At 37.1% G+C, this 23,874-nt stretch overlaps 1 protein-coding gene across 2 annotated transcripts in view; it reads left to right on the forward strand.

The window, feature by feature from the left end:
* Positions 1-23,544, forward strand: part of Mei4 (meiotic double-stranded break formation protein 4) — a 382,963-nt gene extending 359,419 nt beyond the window's left edge. For both annotated transcript variants that reach the window (XM_040740027.1, XM_005073696.4), the window contains exon 5: positions 22,010-23,544. In XM_040740027.1, the coding sequence (XP_040595961.1) occupies positions 22,010-22,279 (270 nt within the window). In that variant the 3' untranslated portion in view covers positions 22,280-23,544. The remainder of the gene's footprint in view (positions 1-22,009) is intronic.
* Positions 23,545-23,874: the final 330 nt, after the last annotated feature.

The following is a 23,874-nucleotide window of genomic DNA, read 5'->3' on the forward strand; positions in this document are numbered from 1 at the left end:
TTTCATACCCTTCTTTACATTTCCATGGAAAGGTTTTCGTCTTGTTTTGGGTTTGGTTTTTGTGGGTGGGGTATTGTCATTTTCTATTTGTTTTCATTTTGTTATTCAGGGTAACACCTTGCAGTACTGATTGCCCTGGAATTCACTATATAGACCATGCTGGTCTGGAATTCCAAAGGTATGGGAATAAAGACATGAGCACCATCACTCCTAGCCACAGAGGGTTTGCACCGAGATTCTACAATACTTAAGAAAGGTGAATTTTAAGTTTCTTATAATTTGCTTATTATAATTTTCTTTTTAATTTTGAACACTCTAAGTGGGAAATGAATGAACTTTATGAGTAAAGATTTTTTATTATGAATACCATGCATGATAAATAATGGGAAATGCTGTCTTTTTATTTCTTTTTAAACTACTGAATACTCATTTACAAAGTCATTTGAATATCAGACTCAGAAATCTCGATATCCACATACAGAGAGGATGAAGGCTGTGGGCTTACCTGGGTGTTTGTAGCCATATGCTTTTGATCCAGGTCTATTGAGTTATGCCAAATACCGGCCACTGATCAAACGCCAGATGTAAATCTTACAAACATTCCTAGTTAATATTATTGATTTTTCCAGTTTGATTCTAGTGACTTATTAAACTCATTCCCCTTTCAAGAATTATAGATCACAGAATAACTAAATCTTATAATTTCCAGGATTTGTTCACATAACTTAATTTGATTTTGCAGTATTATTGTGACAAGTAGAGCAGGCATTGGATATTCCTACCATGCAGGTGAAACTAAGTGGAAATCAGCCTACCTGGTTAATTGTCAGAAGGATTTGAGCCTGCGCTTTCTGGCTGTTTTACACCTCTTTCTGCTGTAATGCATGCCTTTCCACAAGCAATTCTGAAAAACTCTGCTATGAAGCTTGAATGAAGTCAGAGGAGAGAACTGCTAACAGCTGCCTGTGTACTCAGTTCTGTTATTGAGCTGCTTTAGAAGGATTCAGCCAGCATTCTGGACAGTGGGCTTTATTAGAAAACCTGTTCACAGTCTGATGAGTGTTAGCGGGACTCATAAAACTGCATGGAAACACTACTGCCTTACCTGATTTACTTAAGAAGCCTTGGGAGAGGCCTCGCCTCTCTGAGGAGTGGTTGTGAGTTGGGGAGAGAGTGGGGGAAGTAGGAGGACTGGAAGTAGAGGGAGCTGGGATTGGTGTTTAAAATAAGATTGTTTTAAAAATAAAAAAGTGTTCATATCTGTAAAAAAAGAAATCCAGCAAACAAAGAAGCATTATCTTATCTAGCAACCCACCTTTTTCATCCAAACCCATTTCTGAAAGTGCCCTCTTAGGCTTCAGGGTGTAGCATGGAACCTCTGATAGACTCTTGAGCATGTTCCTTACCTGTGCAACCCAGGGATTTTTCTCAAGTCTGTTGTCCTTCGAAGTCTGTTTACCCAGGTTTCATTATGTCCCGCCTGATTCTGGTCTTTAAGTGTCCTTATGCAGACAACAGCATCACTTTCTCTCATGGGAGTCTTTCCTGATGCAAAATGAATTCCTCTCAACCCCATTACCCATACAGGCCTTATCTTGAATCATATTTCTGTTCATTAGTGATCACCTATTTTCTGCCATTTCCTCAGTCTCCATTGGTGGTGTTTCCTCCAGGATGCCCTTTTGTTGGATAGCAAAGGTTTATATGGTCAGTGAATTATCTACCTCCTAAATCTTTATACAGTTTACCTATGAAACTTTCAAGGCCTGGATCTTTCATTTAACAGTTGCTTTTAAAAATGAGAGCTTGGACTCAAACTACATCGTAGATCAAACATCATTAATTTTCTTTCTTAGAAAAATGAAATTATAGATATTTTAGGGACCTCTAGGCTATAAAATGTTCCGATTTTTCTCTTATAAATTTTAACATTCTTAAATGCCCTTCCTCATTCTAAAGCCAGTGTAGATGTACTCTGAGGGGCTGTTTGCCATCACAAGTTTAGTTTCTGAAATCAAGCAGCTTTGAGTTGAAAAGCTATGCAGGAACTTGATGGGTTAGTAACTTGTGAGTTAGTCAGCTTCTTTATGATTGACCTTCTTCATCTGCCCAGTGTGAATTATTACAGGGCTCTTCAGAAGTAGCTGAAAGGAAAAACAATGCAGCATGTGTGAAGCACTTAGCCCATTGCCTGACACATACTAAGTACTGCATGACCTCTTATACTATTTTTCTTGCTAGTAGAAGGAATACTTTTTTATAATAATACTGTAAGAGTAATTGTCATTATTATATATCCGTCAACTAAAGAAATATTTTAGCTAAACACAGTTTAGGAAACAGAACGCTCAGACACATATATGGCTAGCTAGTATCAGAAACCTCACCAGGTCCACAGCAGAAGCTAAAAAAGACAAAGAAAAGTGGATGCTGGCAGCAAAGAGGAGGGAACTGTTTTTCTGGTTACAGTGCTGACTTCAGTTTTAGTTCCAAGGACAGTCTATGCAGCTACAAGCTTGACTTGCTTTACCTAGTCATGCATGTTCTGCAACTAAGTGGTTTTGACAACTAGACTTTAGGGCTCCTGTGAACTAACCAGCATATGGCTACTTAATCATGAAAGATAACACTTGACTATTTTTACCCATTATGTATTATGCACTCATAAAAAGTCTTTCATGCAAATCACATATTACCATGAAATAGGTCCTTAGATTTTGCTTGGTACAATTAATAATAATTTATTAATGACAGAAGAATTTGCATTTTTCTTCTTGATATGCCTCTCTTCTTTCTCCACATATTTCTGCATTTGGGGATTCAAATAATTATACATATTGAGAGTAATGAAAGAAAAATGAAAACAAGACTCTAAACATGCCCTAGGTCTTCTACTCAAAAGACTGTCAAATCTGTGAAGAAAAACTCCAGAGAATGAATCTAATACTGGATAACCTAGCCGGCATGGGGATGGGATGGGTAAATCCGTTCTCCATTCTTATTCATCATCCTGCAGTAATCTGTAAAACCATAAGTAGCAGTGTCCAAATAAAGGGTAACATGAGCACTGCAGTGATAAGGTGTTAGAAACTAGGCACCGAAAAGCCAGCCTCAGAGCAAACCAGCGCTTCTAAGTCATGGACTTAGCCATTGGAGCTGTGAGAAAACATGTATCTGTCATTTGTGTCACCCAAGCAATGTTACCTGACACCAGCATCCCTGGCAAACCAGTGCAGTCTTGGTAGACTTCTGAAAAGTACAGTCTGAATGCTAGTCTGCATGAAATAAGGGCATGGGCATTGCCTGAAGAGAAAATGAAGGAGAAAGGGCCACAAGGCCAGAGTCTTGATGTTGTAAGGACACCATGTACTTGGGATCAATAGCTTGTTAACACATGAAGTGGCTGATTGGATGGTAAGGTGGATATTCAGTACTTTCATGATGAATTGGGAGACATTGGGGTGAGCTGTAAGTGTCTGAAACCTTCCACAAAGCCTGTAAATTCCTTTCTGGGACGGCTTTGGAAGACAAGGCCAGCAGAGACATGACAATGCTTTTTCTCCAAACTGTCCTGCCAAAACCTAGAGAGGAAGAGGTTAAGTTCTACAGTGTGTTTCTAGTAGAAAGGACAAGCTCAAATAGGGGTAAAGAGGCAGGACACAGAAGAACTTGCCTTGTTAAGGTAAACAGTTTTGTGATGTTCAGTTAACATGGAGAATCCCGAGGAGAGTGAACACCATCACTCACAATCCAGCTTGCTCAAACCAGACAATACTGCCCATGAGTGCCACTTATTTGCAAGCTGTCTGTCCAAACGGTAAAGTTAAAAGGTTATATCTTTCACTTGACTTCCTTTAATTCAAGAATGGCTTTTTATTTAAGACATTTGAACAGTGAAGGTCAGGGACAATATTAGATGGGAACAGATAATTACGTGCCATTCAAACTGTTGACAAAAAAAAAAAAGACTGTAATTATGGCCTGGATGAAGTTGTGATATGCTGGCTTCGAGCAGGAAGTCGCATTATTAGTTCTTTATAGCACATGAATGTGGTTTCTAAAGAAGCTTCTGTTTTCAATTTCATAGGACTACTCCTCACCAAAATGCTTTCTGGTAATAGATGATTAAAACGACTTCCTTTTAAAGCAGCTTAGCTATACAATTACTTTAGACTGATGACCAATATAAGTTTGCATTCAGGGAGATGTGGAAAGGGGATGCATATCTGGGCAGTGGTCCTGAGTGGTCCTTCCAAGGGGGTTCAGTGGTAATGTAGTGCAGTACACATGTACTAGTCTTCTTGCTTGTGTGCTTAGCGCTGTGGGTTGGGTTCCTTAACATTCAAACAGGACACTACCTCTCTGGAGAAAATAGAGAGGACCCAAATAGTAAAATGGTTAATCTCTCCTTTAAAGGTAAACTAGAACTAAAGAGAAAATCAGGCCACTCCAGGTCAGCAAAGCTGTGGGAGGGTGGACTGACTGGACTGTTCAGTGCTCTTTTGCTGTTTAAGCAAGGGAAGATGCTTGCAAAGATGTTACCATGATATAATATAAACGTATTTGAAATTCAGTTTTATTGTGTAGGGCTAACACGTACATGCGAGCATACCATAAAAAAAGTTCTAACTTGGAAAAAATGCACTTGTAGGAAGGCACTGAAAGCTAGATAGGAAGCTGCCTTTGTTTCCAGCCTGAATGCTGTGAAGCTCAGCAGTCGGCTGGAGGGCGTGGCCACACAGCCCACTCCATGTAGGCTCCTCCCTGTCAGAAATTCTCTGCCTATTTTCCTTGGCATTTTCCTGAGCTCCTCTGGGGCCTTCATTTCTTTTTTTTTTTTTTTAATCAGAGTGTGGTGTGTGTGTGTGTGTGTGTGTGTGTGTGTGTGTGTGTGTGTGTGTGTACATTTAAATGCGTATTCCCTATCTCCTTTACTAGAATACAAAAACACTTTCCCCATCATGTAAATCACTGTCAAAGAGGCTCTTCATGTTATGTAGCCCAGAACAGACCATTAGGAAAAGTTACATGAATATGTGGCTGTGAGAATAATTGATTTTTTGATAACTGTAAAGAAATGATTTGTGATCAAAGTGTGGTTAAATTATAGCTTAACTTTCTGCTACATTTAACGTGACTGAAAAGCATATGACCCTGTAGGTTTATTTCAAGTCTGGAGAATTGTAAAATTACCCTTAAAGGGTATGTAAAATAGATTTGTAAGGGATTTGTGGGACTTTCAAGATCAGAAACGTAGCAACTGGGAAAAGAAATTTTTGCTGTAATAACAAACACTGAATACTCAACATACTGTTTAGTATTAAAGTAAACATTAATAATAGTTATGTGATAACAGAATTGACATATTTTGAAAATATGGAAAGCAACAAGAGTCCGAATGACATGACGTCATAGTCTGTGGTAGAATGCATGTCATACAGCATAAGTGATGGCTGTGCCACTTTCTATGAACATCATCAGGGAGCTCCAGTCAGTACGGAATTTATCAAACCAGTGTTCAAGGAATGACCTAGTTGAAATCTTCCAAAGAACCTAAACCAGAGAGATTATACAGTTCATCACATCGTCTTCAGATCTTTCTTGGGAATGACATAAATCAATACCTAGCTGACCTTGGGGGTCACACAAACAGACATTAGGATTTAGGATAAGAAATAATACAGACTTCAGAGCTGTAATGACCAAGGAGCTAATCCTGTTGCAACCCAAGCCTGTACTAGTTCTTTCACTTTAAGAGAGATAGATGTAATTATATTTCCAAATTCTCTGAGGCCTCAATGGGAATTTTAAATGTTTATTTAAAACCTCTGGTTTTCAATAAATGTTGGTTTTCCTTGCCTTTCCTTAAATGCCACCTCTATTGAAACAGTGTACAGTAACAGAAGCCCCACCATGATTCTGCCAAGAAAGTCTGTTTACTTATCCACTAAATTAGTTAAAATTGAAATTGTCATGACTTAGAAAATAGTTAGACAAGATAGTATAGCAACTTTAATTTCAAAGTATCATAGTGAGTCTTAAATTGGGAAGAGAAATAGAAACTTTCTGCAAGACAGGGAAAAAAAGGAGGTAAAGAAAAGGGAGGGAGGGAGAATAGAAATACAAATTGAAACTTAGAAATAGCAAGGTAATAACCATTGATATAAGGACCTAGTAAATCTTATTTAAATTATTGTGAAAGGGCCATTAATTTAAGTCCAAAAATAGACATTAATCATTTGAGAAAAATTATTTTTAAAATTAAATGCTGGTAGAATTACCTAAATGCCCATTTTATATTTAACTATAATTTCCCATAAATATGGATGTATTCATATATACATAAGATTTATTGTCATTTGAAAATTAATATAATTGATGCCTGTCAGAAAACCAGATAGGCTGCCTGCAGATCTTCACCTGTCTCTCTGTTCCCCCAGGTCCCATCCTGCAGTAGTCTGGTCCCTAGAGCTGCAACTGAATAACTGCAACCTTCTCTCCTTCCATCTCCTGTGAATCTCACAGACCATCCCCTCCCCCAACTCACTGCATCCCAAAGACCTTATCCTCCAACCTTCCTTTCCCCAACTCATCCCAGGATCCCAGCCTCTAACACCAGTAGGCATTCCCTGTGAACCAGCCTGCTGTGTTGGCTAGGAAACAGGCAACACACAGCCATCACATTCTGAAAATCTAGAGAGGAAATATAAACCAAGGAACAAAACACCCACCTAACAAAGACAAATCCAGAAGTTAACGCCTATATCTTTAATCATTCCAAACCCGGATACTGAGACAACAGCATTAAAACCAATTAACAGCAGCCAGGGAAATGTCTCCCCTAGAGTCCAGATCTCCTACCACAGCAGGCCCTGAATACTCCAACATAACTAAAGCACACACACGCTCACACACACACACACACACACACACACACACACACACACACACACAGATCTTAAAACAACCTTTCTGACTATCATAGAGGACCTTAAAGAGGAAATTGTTGAATACCTTTTAAAACATCCAGAAAAACAAACAAGCAATATAAATGAATAAATAAAATAGCTCAAGACCTGAAGTTGGAAATAGAATCAATAAAGAAAACCCAAACTTAGGGAATCTGGAAATGAAAACATTAGGACTTCAAACAGGAACTACAGAAGCAAACTTCACCAACAGAATACAGGAGATGGAAGAGAAAATCTCCAGTGTAGAAGATATGAAGAAATAGATAAACTGGCCAAAGAAAATGTTAAATCTAAAAAACTCCTGGCACAAACCATCAAGGAAATCTGGGATACTATGAAAACACCAAAATTAAGAGTAATAGATATAGAGAAAGGTGAAGAAACCCAACTCAAAGACCCAGAAAATTTTTCCAACAAAATCATGGAGGAAAATTTTCCTAACCTAAAGAAGGAGATGCCTATAAAGGTACAAAAAGCATACATAGCATCAAATAGATTGGACCAGAAAAGAAAGTCCTCTCACTGCATAATAAACACCAAACATACAAAACTACAACAAAATAATTAAAAGCTACTAGGAAAAAAGACCAAGTAACATATGAAGGCATACGTATTAGAATTATACCCGACTTCTCAATGGAGACTATAAAGCCAGAAGGGCCTGAATAGATATGTTATGGAATCTAAGAGACCACAGATGCCAGCCCAGACTACCATACCCAGCAAAACTTGCAATCACCATAGATGGAGAAAATTAAGATATTCCATGATAAAACCAAAATAATGAATATTTATCTACAAGAAAAACAGCCCTACAGAAGATGCTAGAAGGAAAATGAGATTAACTACAGCCATGAAAGCACAGGCAAATGGACCTGAATCCTCGATTGGGGCATATTCAAATGTATGCTTTTGAGAATATGATGATACAGCCACATATGTACATTTACTGACAGTGGAAAGCATTTGAAACTTTGTAGGAAGTGTGTAGTAGTAAGATAACCATTGCTCTGAAACTGCACTTCGTGGGGTGGTGGGGAGGGGCTCTATTTTCCATCCTCAGAACCTCCCTTTGTTCCCATCATTATCAGGAGCAAGTGCTCAACAAAGAGACTGTTAGGTCAGCGTTAGGAAGCCATCCCAATAAGCTGTTCTGGCTATGAAGCTGTGCCTTAGAAGGAGACAGACATTATTATTGTTGAAAATCAGAAAAGCCACTGAAGCAACAGAAGTAGAGCACTCTAAAACTGTGTTCCTCCATAGTGCCACTTAACACAATTGGAGAGATAAATTATTTACACAGCTGTTCACTCCATGCTTGTGCTACTTGAGAATAAAGCCTATGATAGCAAAAACTGTGTCTGTCAGTTGTTCTGTATATATCTTAAAAAGAACATTTATATGACTTTGTGTTTGTACCCTTGCATATAAAACTTATTCATAGTTTTAATTATAAAATTTGGCTATGAATAAATGAGGGTACATTGCTTTTCCACAGACTTGTGCTAAGCACACAAGTTACTTTCTGGCTTACCCTGCAAGTACTGCAAAGAGCTTAGCAGCATGACCTTGACCTCTTCAGTGACAATAGTTTTAAACGAAGACACCACCCATCCTCCACTCCACACTCCAGAAACAGCCAGTCTGTGGAGGAATCGGAAAGTCTCCTTACAACACAGGGAAAGTGCTGGTAGACGCCCTCGTGGTAATCATAAGTAAAACAATGTCAGAAAACTGGGTAGATGTTTTCCTTTAGAATGTGCTCACCTTACTAGTGGTTCATTTGTTCTGAAACAAACAAAAAAAAATCTCTTAGGTTCTATCTTTAGGAAGTCAGATAGATTTTTATATGGTTTTTAATTAATATTCAAACGGTAGTCACCATTATGTTATATTATTTCTTTAGAATAGGCATATTTAGTGATGCCAAATAAATGTGACTTTTTAAATCATGTTAACCATGGGTTTTTTTTCCTAACAATGACAATTGAGGAGTCTTTTCAATCTTGTGTTCCTCATGTTTATCACTTACAAGTCTTAGTAAAATGTTCTGCAGGATACTGATTCTCCATTAATAAACACAAAGTCATTTATGTTCTAAATATCTTAAACTCATTTGCTGAAAGCAGGTCAAGGTTTCAGCTAGAATCATGTGTCTTCAATTTTCAATTTTTCCTGTTTTCCGCTTTCCTCAGACGGAGCTCTTTTTCTGAACGAACCTCTCAAGTCTGATGTTTCAATAAACACACCCGAGTAAAATGTGCTTTCAAAAAATTATATAACATCATTGCAAAAGAAAGTAGAACTTTTCTTTTAGATGACTTCTGTCTGATTCACATAATAGCTCAAATAACTGCCTGGATCAAAATTGGAAAAGCTATGAATTGAGTCTCATGGCTGGTTGCATTTTTCCAGATGACAACCCTGGCTCTGCAGTGGTCTGAGTGTGCAAACCAGTTGTGACTTCCCCTGACCCAGTGTTCCTGCCTCTCCCTACCTCACATTTCCTGTTACTTGTCTGTGTCTCCTTTTTGCAATTGCTATGCCAACTTCTCTAGTTAGAAGATTTTCAGATAAAATAAATGAAAAGCTTTTAAACAGAAGAGGTTACCAAATTAAATAGCATTATGTGGGGTCATTAAAATGGGACATATGAGCAGAAAAGTTTGTGACTTCCTAAAGTCATTTGCACATCTGCAAAAATTTGCTTAAATTCAAGACTCTCAGAGTGTGATAAAATTCACATCACTATGCTGTAGTGCTGATGTCAAACAGCTGGAATTAACACAAGTGCCAGTTGTCAAAGGCAGTGCCCAGTAAAACTATTCTTGTTCCAGAAGCCAGTTTTCAATTTTAGGGATCCCCAGGGGATCTGCATGTCTGACTAAATGGATGTAAATGTGATGGAGTTCCCACAGTATCCCTCTAGCTCAGCCAGTTGCTACAAAGGCATAGAACTCAAGAAAATGCAAGGAGTATGCGTGTGTGTTGTTGGTTTGTTCTGTTTTGTTTGTATTACAAAGAATTTATAACCAGAGCAACCAGCTTAACAGATGTGTATGGTAGCTGTTGGGAATGTGCAGTGCAATGTTTACATGGCTTCTCCCTGTTGCTTCAGCCGCTTAGTAGTATATTGGTTTATTCACCAACCAGGAAGTTCCAGCAAGCTCGGCTGTTCAGAGTTTGAATGACTTTTATTTTTTAGGTAATGATTGATTGACTCATTAGCTACATGATTGAACTCAGTCTCCCCCATTTACACATTTCCTGGAATCGATGCCTGTTTTCCAACTGTGTGGTGTTAGCTTCATGTCCATGGAAGCACATTCAATTGACATGCGTTCCCATTCTAAAATACCAAGAAATGTGCCTGTCTGCTTTACAGTGTTTCCTACCTTCTCCTTTGCTGTCAAGTCTCACTTCTGTTAATCTCTTGGAGCAGCATTTCCTTCTCCATATCATTGGCCTCAAAATGAGTTTCTTATATGATTGAGAGGAACCCAGCAACTACCTATGCAGAGAGCCATAAGAGGCAAGACAGCCAAAGGTGGTCTCCTGGAGTCACTGCTCTGTCTGCATCTGCAGGTCCTAGATCCTTAACAATTGGAAAATAGGTGTCCAGATAAGCAGTGCTTTATTCCCAGTAAGTGGTTCATTTAGCCAACAACTTCATTCTGTACCTATGAAGCATAATGAGTGAGATTAGAAAAAAAATGATTGGTGATAAAATACTAATATTTGCCTCATAAAAAAACTTTCATGGAGGATCTGAAGGGTTTGAGTTATATTATTTATTTAATGTCAATGTTATATTAAATTCAGGCAGTACATTTGAATAAAGAATATGTCACCTTGTAATGTTAACAAAATGTTTTAGTTTCTAAGAGAAGTAAAAATTATTAGAACTTTAGACTAAAGATAAGAAACAAGCAATTACGTTCCAAATGTGATTACTAAGCGTTATATATTTAATAGAAATCATGTAAATACAAGGTAACAAAGCACTTGAAAGTCTTTAAATGCTATAACATGATTAAATAAGACTTACTTTATGCAAAAGTTTTGTTCTTTTATTATTCTATTTATGTTTGATCAAATCTTTGCCCATTTCTTTATTGATTTCTCTTTCTTTTTAAAATATGTTAAGTAAAATAGAATTGCATTACTTCCCCCTTCCTCCCTTCAGCCCCCATGCCACCTCTTTTTCTGTAGTTATTTTTGTTATATACATAAACATTTAAGTAACTGTATGCACAGATATATAAATACAACTGAGTCCGTTTTGTTTTGTTTTGTTTTTTTGAGTATAGGATTTCAAGCCTGGCCACTCCGCACTGAACAATCAGCATGGGTACTTATCTCTGGGAGAGGCTAATTTTCCCCTCTCCTGGCACTGAATAGTTGCCTCTTATTCTTTGTTTAAAGGTGTGATCCCATCTCTTCCATGATGTTCCCTGAGGCACAGATGCAGAAGCTGTGTTGTAGATGCATCCATCAGGGGTGGGCTCTCTGTGACTTGTTGATCTCTGTGGTGTGGTTTCTGTGATGATCTCCATTTTCTATAAGGAAAGGCTTCTTTGATAATGGGTGCTAGGTACCCTTATCTGTGGTTACAATGATGAGATGTCGTATGCAGACAGGAATCACGTGGGTCTACCAAGTGGTGGAGATAGATGCTTTTCTATTGTCCCTGACATTAGTGACCCTGGGAAGCTGTCTAGAATTTCAGCACCAGGCATGATTTACTTCCTGTACAATGGGTCTTAAAACCAATTAGACAACTGTTAATTATTACATATGTGTGAATGCTATTTATTTTACTTTTTGTAGATTCTTGTAATGCTGGTCTTTTTCGTTGTTCCTCAGTATTGCAGCTGCTAGGATTGTTTCATTTGTGTGTGTGTGTGTGTGTGTTAAAATTTTATATGTACCTATATGTGTGTATGTATATCTGTATATGTGTATATATACGTATATATATATATGTGTGTGTGTGTACATTTGTATGTGTTATAATTTTAGATAAATATAAAATGATATGATTCCTTCAAGCTTTACCAAACAACCTTGGTGTTGTTTGTCCTTTATCCTCCTTTTCCTTCTATACTGATCTTTCAGCCTCCTCTCTGGTTAGTCTCCATTTTGTTTTCAGTTTCCCACTTAGTGTGTCCTGTATTGAATTATTCCCTTCTAATCTCACCCACCCCTTGCCTATGATCCCTTCATACTTTACTGGTATCTGGATTACTCCTCAATGTATGAGCACATCTAGAAATTTAGAGTTGGTAGCCACAACTGAGAGAGAGGTTGCATTTCTCTTTTGGGGTCTGGGTTACCTTACTCAATAAAATCATTTCTAGGTTCACCTATTTACCTGAAATTTTGATGATTTCATTTTTCTTTACAGCAGAATAGTGTTCCATTGTGTATAAGTGCCACATTTCCAATCCAGTCACTTGTTCAAAGAGATTTAGTTTGTTTCTTTATTGTGCCTATTGTGATCTGAGCATCAATAAAGACTGCTGAAAAGCATTTGTGGACTCTGATGTCAAGTCCTTTGGAGTGGTACATCTGGGACGTATAGACTTATTTTTACTTTTCTGGGAATTCTCCATCCTGATTTCCAGAACAGCTTCACCAGTTTATATTTTCACCAACAATGAATGGGAGTTCCTCTTTGTCAACAGCATTTCCAGCATTTGTTGTCAGTTGTTGAGTTGATCTTAACATCTGATGGAGTTAAGTTGAAATCTCCAAGTGATTTTAGCTTGTATCTTTCATGTTGCTAAGGTTGTTGAACACATTTTGTGGTATTTCATTTCTATGTCCTCTACTAAGAATCCTGTCTTTAGATCCCTATCTTCACCTGTTTTTTTGTCACCGTTGTTGTTTTAAAAAATGGGTCATTTGTTTTCTTGCTTCTGTTTTTGAATTCTTTGTATATTCTGGATAGTAATCCTCTGTCAGATGTTTGGCTGGCAAAAATTCTTTCCCATTCTGAGTGTTTCTGTTTCAGTTGATTGTTTCCTCAGCTTTACAGAGGCTTTTAGTTTTATGAAGTTTTAGATATTAATTGTTGGCCTTAATTCCTGGGCTAGTGGAGTCCTGTTCAGAGAGTCCTTTCTTGTGTGTATCTCATAGGAAAGGCTTTGTCTGTCTTCTTCTAGTAGTGTTAGCTTTTCTGGTTTCAAATTTAGGTCTTTGATTCATTTGGATATAATCTTTGTGTTAGATAATAAACATGGGCCAAATTTCATTTTTTCTGAATATGGTTATTAAGTTTTCCACCATTCTTTGTTGATGATGCTATCTTTCCTCCATAAGAGTTCCTATATAACTGCTAAAGCGTGAACTCTGCTATTAAGAGCTTCACTGCCTTCCTGGATATTTATATGATGACTATCTCTAAATCCAAAATCCAACATCCTTCTGAGGATCAGCATGATAGGGTAGTGGAAAGTCCTATGCCTGAATTCACAGGTTGCAGTGAAATATTGAGGCACAGTGAAAACATAGTATAAAATTAATCCCAGACCTTCTCTAAAGGGAATACATGTAGCATTTATTTCATGTTCAGAGTTGAGTCTCATCCCCCAGAAATAGTGTTTTATATACTGCAAACATTATATAATATGGAAAAAAATGAAAAGCTAAAATCTAATATATACTTTGTCTCAAACATGCTTGCTTTGGAATATTTAGCCCATGCTCGAAATATGCTTAGGCAGAGATCCTGTTCTGTTTATCGTTGTGTCTCTAGCACCTTGGGATGAACATACTAGGGTATCCAGTAAGTACCTTCAATAGGATAAAAGGGAGAGACAACAAGACTCACAAATGTGTAAGCTTTAAAATTGCAAACACCACCACTCAAACAAGTGTAACTACACTTGTTCCAGTCCCTCTGTCCTCTTCGTCCTCAGTGGCATTTATTCTGGCAACTTAATCACCTGGTTTCTATTATTTTGTCAAGATTAGTGCTACTAAGCAAAATGAACAAATGACTCATATTTGAAACATATATCTAGCTATTATCTGCTGTAAATAAGATAAGGAAGTCTCTGTGGCTAGGGTTCAAAGCCCCAAAAGTAAGATCTCAGATTCTGAGAAAGTGTAAAGAGTACAGGCTAAACCCACATGAGGTTGGCTTGTAAACCAGGAATGCTCTGTTTTTTAGTGAAGAAATCTGAGAATTAATGTTGATGTCAACTGTGTGTCGTATTTACTAACCTCCCTGATATACTGATCAGCAAAGTTTTAAACGGAAATCAAAACACAAGATCTACTCCAGCAGAAAAGGAAACTCAAAATCTTAAAAGTGCTTTGCATGTATCTATGATGTTATTGGGTTACTTACCAAATTTTGATTTTTACTGACAAAGGTCTAGAAAAGACTTGAAGTTTCCACACTTTGTCTTAGACAACTGAAAAATAAATTTTTTAATTAAAAGGAGTTAGATTTTCAAACAAAATGTCTTCTTGGGGGGATTGGAGGTAGGGAAGAAGATTAAAGGACCCTTCACAATTGTTGATTCTCCATTAGACTGTTGATCCTATAGTTGCACTGTCCTTGGGCCTTCTAGTGTCATCCACATTTAGAGTCCTTGGTACTACATTCTTCTGCAGAAAAGAGGAAGGAGCTGTTGTTCTGCTGCAGTGTGTGAAAGACATTCTTGATAAGAGGAAATGGGTGACATTATATTCCTATGACTGCATCTCTCTAGGCATATAATTCACAGAAGCTTGAAAAGCTTCCAATAATTGACATCAGTATGATCCTTCAACAATTACTCTTCCCTGTATGTGAAAAACATCGTAAGTGTAGGGGCTCTATGTTTCTTTTCAATTTTTATAAAATAATAGTTGAGATAATAATGGATAATGCTTACCTGAAAATTTGTGCATCATTAATGTTATTTAAATGTTTAATGTATTTTAATCCTTTTAAGAATTTACTGTTATTATTTCTTAGTAAATTTAATAAGGCATTAATTAAGTTGAAAATTTCCTTTCACACATTCTTGCTTAGCAACATGAGATTTCTTCACAAGCAAGGACCCTTGCCACATGTGTTCCTATCCCTGGCCTAATCCATACCATTGTCAGACAAATACCTGCCATTCTTTCTTTTTGATGACTTTTGTACAAATGGCCTTCTTAAATAAAAGCTACTGATTTTTTTATTACCATGTGAGCTCAGCCTCTAGAAAAAGATTTAAGAAACATAGATGATATTGGCTAATGCAAATGCCATTTTAAAGTAAATCCCATAATGAAAAATAGATTTTAAAATTTATATCGCATATATTCCTTTGATGGATATGTTTATGTAAATACAACTGGAATGCTTTCCCACAGAAACAAGGTAAAATACCAACTCCCAAATCCCAATTTTAATAGTATAGAAATTTTCACCTAAGTTAACCCACGAATCAAGCAAAATCCTCCTAGAAATAATCTCCAGGATACCACATTTTAGGCAAGCAAGAATAGTGGTATATAAAGGAACTTCAGCTGAATTTTTACCCACTGTGTCTGTCCTTTATAGTGTCCTTCCCAGGGCCTATGATTAAAGGATGATGCCCAAGTCCATACCAACACTTTGCCACAGCTCACAATTTATCAGTAGAAAATCTTCCATAATAAACTACATTCTGCTCTGACCAGAGCTAATGTGCCCTCAGTATGACCCAAAACACAGAGTGTGGGGAGAGGGAAAGCCTATTGTGCAGCCTCTAAAGGAGGCACATTGTCAGACAGTGTGGGCTTCCTTGCAACCAGGCCATTGGTTATGTGAGTGGGTGGGTACATCCACGAGTCTCGGCTCTGAGCTTTTGCGTGGCTGCCAGTGTGATCGGGTTTGTCTTCACTGGGCCTTGCTTGGTCCTGCCAAGAATTACGCTCTTGTGCCTGAGAAGCTGCCAGCAACAAATAGCTCAGAGAGTTAACTTCTTCCCCAGGAATCTTTGTCTGGAGTCTACTTTGCTGTCTTTGCTGTCTACTAAATAAAATGGATAACTCACTAAAGGTCAGGGGCAACTTTCCCACTTAATTATCATGGTGACAACTGACCTTTTTCTTAAAGTGTTGTGTTGAATTTATTCTCTTAGGAAAAGACTAATTTTACTTGTATCTTACTTTTTCTTCTGTCCAACACAATCTGGCACATAGAATACCAAGCTAATGATATATTATATGCACCGAACATTTAATTTAACATTTAGATTATACAGCTGTGGTCTTTGACTTAATTTTCTTCTCTCTAAAATCCTTCTTCCTAAAACCCTCCCCCCACAGCTCCTGCTTTTGTGGCAACATGAAAATGTGGTGTGTCTTTACACTTTCTATGGCAGGTTGCTTGTTTCTCAGCAGGCCAGGCTGCAATGCTGTGTCCCCATGGTACCACACCTGAAATACCACATGGTTAATGAGCTACTGCGTTTTCATGTTTTGCAGTTATGTATAAACATCCAAAGAACAAACTAATCCTCAAGTGTAGGGTACCTTTTTTTCCCCCTTCTTTTTCTCCCTTTGAACATCTCTCTTTTCTGTACAAGATAGAACAGAAAGTAATAACTTTCAAGGCCAAGGAAACTGGAAAGTTTCACTGCCTAAGTGAACTCTGTAAAAGTAAGTTGTAAAGGATGGAAATGGTTCAGAGTCCCTGAACTCCTGCAGGTCACCTGTTTCTGTGGGTTCCCCTGACATGACAATGACCATCCCCACCACCCCCACCCCCTGACACAATCCCTCTTCTCTTTCTTCTCTGGACCATCAGTTAGAGAGTCTGCATGGGATGAACCTAACCCCACCCTACCCACCCCTTCCATGTGGTGACAGTTGTGTAGCTTGGTGTATTTCTAAGGCTCCTAGCAGTGAGATCAGGACCTGTCGCTGTCACTTATCTGGCTGTTGGGAACCTGTTCCCCATGCTGGATTACCTCTCCCAGCCTTGATGCACCAGGAGGAGCTGGGTCCTCCCTCACCTTGATGTGCCATGCTTTGTTCAAGCCCATGGGATGCCTGCCCTTTTCTGAATGAAGAAAGAGGAAGGGATTATTGAGAGGTGGGGAAGGAAACAGGAAGAGAGGAGGGAGGGGAAACTGTGGTCAGTATGTAAAATAAATGAAAAAATATTAATTAAAAATACATTGTTGTTTTAAAAAATGTTGGACACGGACAAGAGGAATTCCAGCATACTGCAGACAGTATGCACATCCCTAAGTGTCAAATGTTCCTGGTGGCACAGTGCCCCCAAGAGTCTGGCATTTTTTATATCATTCATCTTGGGCTTGCCAGATGACAGTTTTACCTCTAAGACTGTGTCCATATTTCCTCATAGGATCAATGATAGAAGGGGAAGGGTAAAAGTGTTTTCCAGTGATGAAAGTATATAGGTATAGCTTCTAACATTGCTAGAAGACAAAATTTCACAACAAATTCCCTGTTTCTCTGGCTCTTAGAATCTTTACACCCCCTCTTATGCAATGATCCCTGACTATTAGATGCAAGAATTGTGTTGGAGATGTATGAGTTGGTACTGAGATATACCACTCTGTATTTGAATTTAATCCATTTATATACTACATAACTATTGATAGGTACTGACTGAGTACTGTCATGTTGATGTTTTCTGGTTGTTTTATATATCTTTTTTTGCTATCCTTTTACATGATTCCATATTTTTCTCTAGAAATTTGCTTTGATTACATATATTTCTTTATTTTCTAGTATCTTTTATATGTTTTTTAATAGTTAGGAGTTCTATCATTAGAATAGGCTATTTTAAGCTGACAATAATTTAGATCTGATAAAAATGTTCACTTTCTATATTTTATGCTTTTGGTTTCATAATTTATATATTTTTATATTGCTCATCCAGTAAAATAGTTTTTGAAGCTATCTTGTTAATCTTCATACTAAGTACATAATTGATTTATAGAAAGTGTTAAAGAGATGAGAGTACTCTGAATTTACCTGTATGTATATTACCAGTGTGTTTTATTCTTTCACCTGTTTTCATGTTACTAAATTGCTGAGTTGTGTTGTAGTGTTTCTCTTTAAGCTTGAAGACTTCCCTTCATCGTGTTTTTATTTTTTAAAGAGAGGTTTAAGGGTGAATAACGGTCAGGTTGGCCTGTCTGGGAAAGTCCTCATCTATTTCTCAATTCTGGCTTTCCATGTAAAATGTGTTTGGTGTGGATGTTTGTTTTCTTCCTCTTCTGCTGTTTGAGTAAATCTCCCTCTGTCTCCAAGAGTGTGACCATCGTACTGAGAACTCTACCACTGAGTCTGGTGATAATCCCGTACATGTAATGTGCTTTTCCTTCATACTTTCATAATCCCCATCATCTTTTATTTTTGACCATTTGATTATAATATATCAATGGTGCAGTCTTATTCACGTTGAGGTTGGCTAGCTTGCCCTTTTTATACCTGGGCATGTAAATTCATCCATAGATATGAGAAACGTTCATCTATTATTGATTTAAACATTCTTTCTGACCATTGTCTCTTTTTCCTTTTTCACTCCTGGAATTAGAACACTTGTTCTTTTTACTTCCCTTTAAATCATCTGTATTTTTTTATTCATTTTCATTATTTTATCCCCCTTTTGTGTTTTGGATAATGTACTTTTTTTACTTTATTAATTTTATTGCCAACACTATTTTCTCTTTACATTTATTTTAATATTTTTAAATAATTTCAACTTACCTGTTGAATTCTCTTCTTTATTAAACATATCTGAGTTTCCATAAATAAATATTTTAAATTATTCATCAAATAGTCTGTGCTTCAATCTTTGGTGTAGATTCTGGAAGATTAATGTATCTGTTGTGATGTGCCTCTTGATTTTGTAACAATTCTTGTTCATATACATAAATATCCACGTGTTCCACAGATCAATTATTTCTGTTACATTTTACAAACTAATATTGATGTAGTAATAGTTCCCAGGCGGTAGGGAGTCTGCAGCCACGTAGCCTCTTTACAGGGCTGTCACGTTAGTAAAAGGAGGTAGGAGGATACTACAGAGATCCTTGGTAGCCAAGGCTCTCGATATCTGCAGTGGCAGCAAATGTGGTTGCATGTAGTAATCAGGTTTGGCTAATAATTTTTTCCTTTAAAACAGAAGACAAATTGTGATTGAGATATTCCCTTTTGACATCCGATTTGTCTTTCAGGCCATTTCACGATGCTTATAGCATCAGTGATGTGTTGAGTCACCTACGGAGCTGATGCCTGAACTACAAGGACATGGGGGTGGGCTGTGTCTTTGGGGTCTGGGCAACAGTTGACTTCTTTTTGGTTATAGCATGCAGTTGCTTTGATAATGATACACACAGCAGGGGTACTGTAATTGGAAACCCAAACATGCTTAGAGTTATGATAGCTAGGGCCCAGATCACAGGCACACTGAGACCTGGAGGCTCTGGATTCTAAAATCCAATGCAAACTGCTGCAGTATGCCAGTGGCCCATTGTAAGATGTATATATTGCAGCCGCAGAAGCCATGTCCAGAAGGTGGGAACTCTTTAATAGCCTCAGCTTGGGAGTGCAACATGCCTATATATGGGAAAAGTGGTAACAATAGCCTAATGGTGTTCAGCCACCTCTAAGAGAGACAGGTGGGTCTCAACATACAACGCTTTTTGAAGTATTTATTTATTTTCAGCATTCTGCATCCCTGTAATTGGGTTCATCGGGTAACCTTTCTGACGAGTAAATTCCTCTGACTCTGCAAGAACATTCTTCTATTCATGTGTCATCACAGTGCATTGCATTGATAAATGTTTCCAGCACATTCTTTTTCCCCTAACCCCAATTGTAATACTTTCTTTAATGAACTTCAGCAAAATTGCAAAAGAAAAGTCCCTAGTTAAGATCTGTAGACTTAGAGTTCTAATTAGTGTACTTTTGTGGCTCTTTTCTTGTCTGTAAAATGGTGATAAGCATTCAGCTTACCTCCTAGGATGTTGGACTTACTTCTTAATTAACAAGGAAATAATGAAGCAAGCTTATGCTTCTACACTGATACCTCTATTCTCTTAAGTTTGCCATTGCGCTTCTTAGGCTCTTTTCCTTGATTGTGTATACCCATCCAGGCCAAATAATTCCTACAAGGTCATATCTGTGCTTCTGTCCATGTAGGTGAGTCCATACAGTCCTCTCTGACTTGTGCAAACTCAGGATAAGAAAATATCTCATTGCCTAATATCTTCAGTCTATCATTTATACCTTCATACATCTCCCAAAATCCTACCCAAAAAAGCCATTCTGTGATTCTTAGCAAGAACACCTTACACTGGAAATAGTAGACTCAGGATTGAATTTAACACTCTATATTGTTATGTATACACTGTTTACTGAGCACTTGAGATGTTTACGTGTAAATAAGTGATTATAGTAAAATATGTAATGACAGGCAATTTTTCTAATTCAAATCTTGGGCCCAGAGGTATTTTGTAGTTTATATTTTAACCCTTTAGGATTTTACATGTAACTAATAAGATACTTTGGAAATGGAACACAGTTATTACCATGAAATTCCTTTATGTGTCATAAATCCTTTAAATATGCAGCCTGTAAATAATTTCACACAGTATATCCATGTGCATCTACTGTGACTATACTGCAATATGTCATATGAGATCATATATGGAAATTTGCATTTACACTATCATATTCTTATCCAAAACACTTTGATTTTAAGACATTTGGACTGGAGTTTTAGGAATGATAATGTATAGAACAATGGTATAAAAAGATTTCAAGTTTTATAAGTCATCAAGAAAAAAGTCATTCTTCAGTTGATGGTCATCTATGTTGTTTCCAGGTTCTGGCTATTATGAATAACACTGATATGAACATATATGAGTAAGTGTCCTGTGGTATATATCCTTAATGTATATGCCTGAGAGTGGTATTACTGGGTCTTGAGGTAGTTTGATTCTCAATTTTATGAGAAACCTCCATATTGATGTCCAGTGTGCCTGTTCAAGTTTGAATACGCACCATCAGTGGAGGAGTGTTCACCTTACTCCACATTCTCTCCAACATAAGCTGTCATCAGTGTTTTTGACCTTAGCAATTCTGACTGGTGTAAGATGGAATCTCAGAGTAATTTTGATTTGCATTTCCCTGATGTTTAAGGATTTTGACCAATTCTTTAATTGTTTCTTGAACATTGAGGTTCTTCTGTTTAGATCTGTACCCTGTACCCCCCTTTTAAATTGGATTTTTTTGTCTAGTTTCTTGAGTTCTTTATATATTTTGGAGATCAGTCTTCTGTCTGATGTGAGGTTGGCAAAGATATTTTCCTATTCTGTAGGCTATAATTTTGCCCAACTGATGATGTCCTTTTCTTTACAGAGATTTTCAGTTTCATGAGGTCCTATTTATTAATTGTTGATCTCAGTGTCTGTGCTACTGGTGTTCTACTCAGGAAGTTGTTTCCTGTACTTCTGTATACAATTATTTTCCCACATTCTTTTCTATCAGTTTCAGTGAGACTGGATTTACGTTGAGGTCCTCTAGATAAACCTATGTCCCTAATGCTTTGCTTGGCTTACAGGAACCTATGCCTCATACTGGGATGCTTGCCCAGACTTAATAGAAGGGGTGGAGCTTAGTCCTACCTTAACTTGATATGCCATGCTTTGTTGACATGCCTGGGAGGCCTGTCCCTTCCTGAACAGAAACAGAGAAAGAGTGAATGAAGAAGGCAGAGGAGAAGTGGGGGGAGGGTATGGGAAAAGAGGAGGAAGGGGAAATTACATTCTAGGTGTAAAATACATGAGTAAATTTAATTAAGAAAAAAATATCATTGTGATTGTAAAGTCCTTTAAATATTTGTTTTCTTTCTCCACACTCCCAATAATCTGTTTGTTTCCCCATTCTACCAACTAAGGGGACAAGAAGGCAGAAAGCTTTAAACCAATCTGAAACTTTTCTTTTGTCTGTCAGTATAATCCTATATAAGTACTTTCTGATCTGACCCACACAGTGTTTTATGGATTTAAATTGTTTCTTTGTAGGATCAAGGCAATTATGATGTGACACGCTATGAAAATATTTTCTCCCTACTTTGGATTCTGGAGCAACTTCTTCAACAGGAAACCCAGGGAGATCACGCTTTACACATTGATCACAGCAGCCCGGAAATCCAGACATTTCTTCAGAAGCATGATGAAACCATCTTCCGACTTTCAGATGCGTTTCCTTTATTTACTTTTTACTTATGGAGACTAGGCATTCTCTTGAACTCAGCAGAGATGGAGACTGTTGAGAATGAATCCGTTCCTTAGCAGTCTACCATATATCAGAAAATGGTGTGCTTAAATTTTTTCAAAGGTATTTTTAAATGAGTAACTTAAATTGATTGACCTACCTAATCATTAACTCAATTTAGTGATGAGACTTTTGCATAGGAGATAATGAATAGCTGTTCTGTATTGCAATCAGGCAATTTCAGTTGGCAGTGCCCGTTACATTCATGTATTGTATCTATTTCCCTCCATAGTCTAGCTCTGTTTTCTAAAATGGACCAACCATTATCTCATAAAGTATAGTAAATTGTGAAAGACTTCCATCCAATATAAATCTACAGCTTGTAATGAAATACAGATTAAACTTCTGTCATTTAACACACTTAAATATAAGGTTTAAATATATGGTAAACAAAAAAATCCCAAATTTATTATGTAGTTGTACTGATGTCATTTTCCTCTTGAAGAATAGTTCTGTAGAAGGAGAAAAGGCTTTGAAAGCCAATGGGTTTTTTTTATAATTTTACATAATCAACATGTTTGTTATGTATTTTTGAACTGTTAATTAGTTTTTTTATAATGTCTGTTTTTAAAACAAATTTTCTGTTGATTATAAACATTATTACTCCTATGATTGTTAAAATGTAGTAAAGTTGCATATTATTAAGTCATTAAGGATGCTTTTATAAATTTTAATAACCTCCAAAAATACACTTTATTCTTATTAAAAGTACCGGGTTGAATTTTTCCATTACACAATTTCCTTTACTTCATTTCATTTATTAGAATTATAATAGACAAGTGTAATGAGCACACATTTTGTACTTTCCTATTGTGCAATTTAAAGAAAAAGTAATGTAAATTCTTTCCTTTGTTAATTCTGTGTGGTTCTGTTTTATAAGTTAATTATCATTTTCAGATGCCATTAGTACTAAAAAATAAACCTTGCTATTTTCTTCTATAATATATATAAAGTTACATCATATTCCAGAATTATTTTTGGAATTATTTACCAGGAAAACTGTTGTAGAAAAAAGTCTCTCCTAGAAATGGCTGTATAAACAAGAACAGAAATATCAGACAGTGTACATATTAAGATGGAATGAAGAAAATTTCCTGGGGTTTCACCCCTAGATCAAGAACTTAAGACAACTAATGACTGCTTGGAGAGGGAGAATTAGCCTGCCCCAGTGATGAGCCACTTATTTGTTATCCAATGAAGAGTGGTTATCCCTGAAATCATGTGTACACACACACACACACACACACACACACACACACACACACACACACACACACACACACTAAAGAACAGACTCAGCCAGTTATATTTATATATTTTGAATATGTATAATGCATCTATATATGTGTGTAATAATAATAAAGAAAATGAGGCTATCAACATGAAGGGGAACATGGAAGGAGTTGGTGAGAAGGCAACAGAGAATTGTGGGAGAAACGGGAGTGGGAATGATTTGATTATATTTCAATTTTAAAAATATATACTTTAATTAATTATATTGTTTTACAAACTATCCTTTCTTAGATTTTCTGCGGTGGTGACACTGCCTTGTTGCTCCAGTCATTCAGCCAGGATACTGAGCAGGCCCTGGGATGACTGTGGATGTTCATTT

This window comes from Mesocricetus auratus, unplaced genomic scaffold (genome assembly GCF_017639785.1).
Source record: "Mesocricetus auratus isolate SY011 unplaced genomic scaffold, BCM_Maur_2.0 Super-Scaffold_100691, whole genome shotgun sequence".
NCBI classification, from domain to species: Eukaryota; Metazoa; Chordata; class Mammalia; order Rodentia; family Cricetidae; genus Mesocricetus; species Mesocricetus auratus.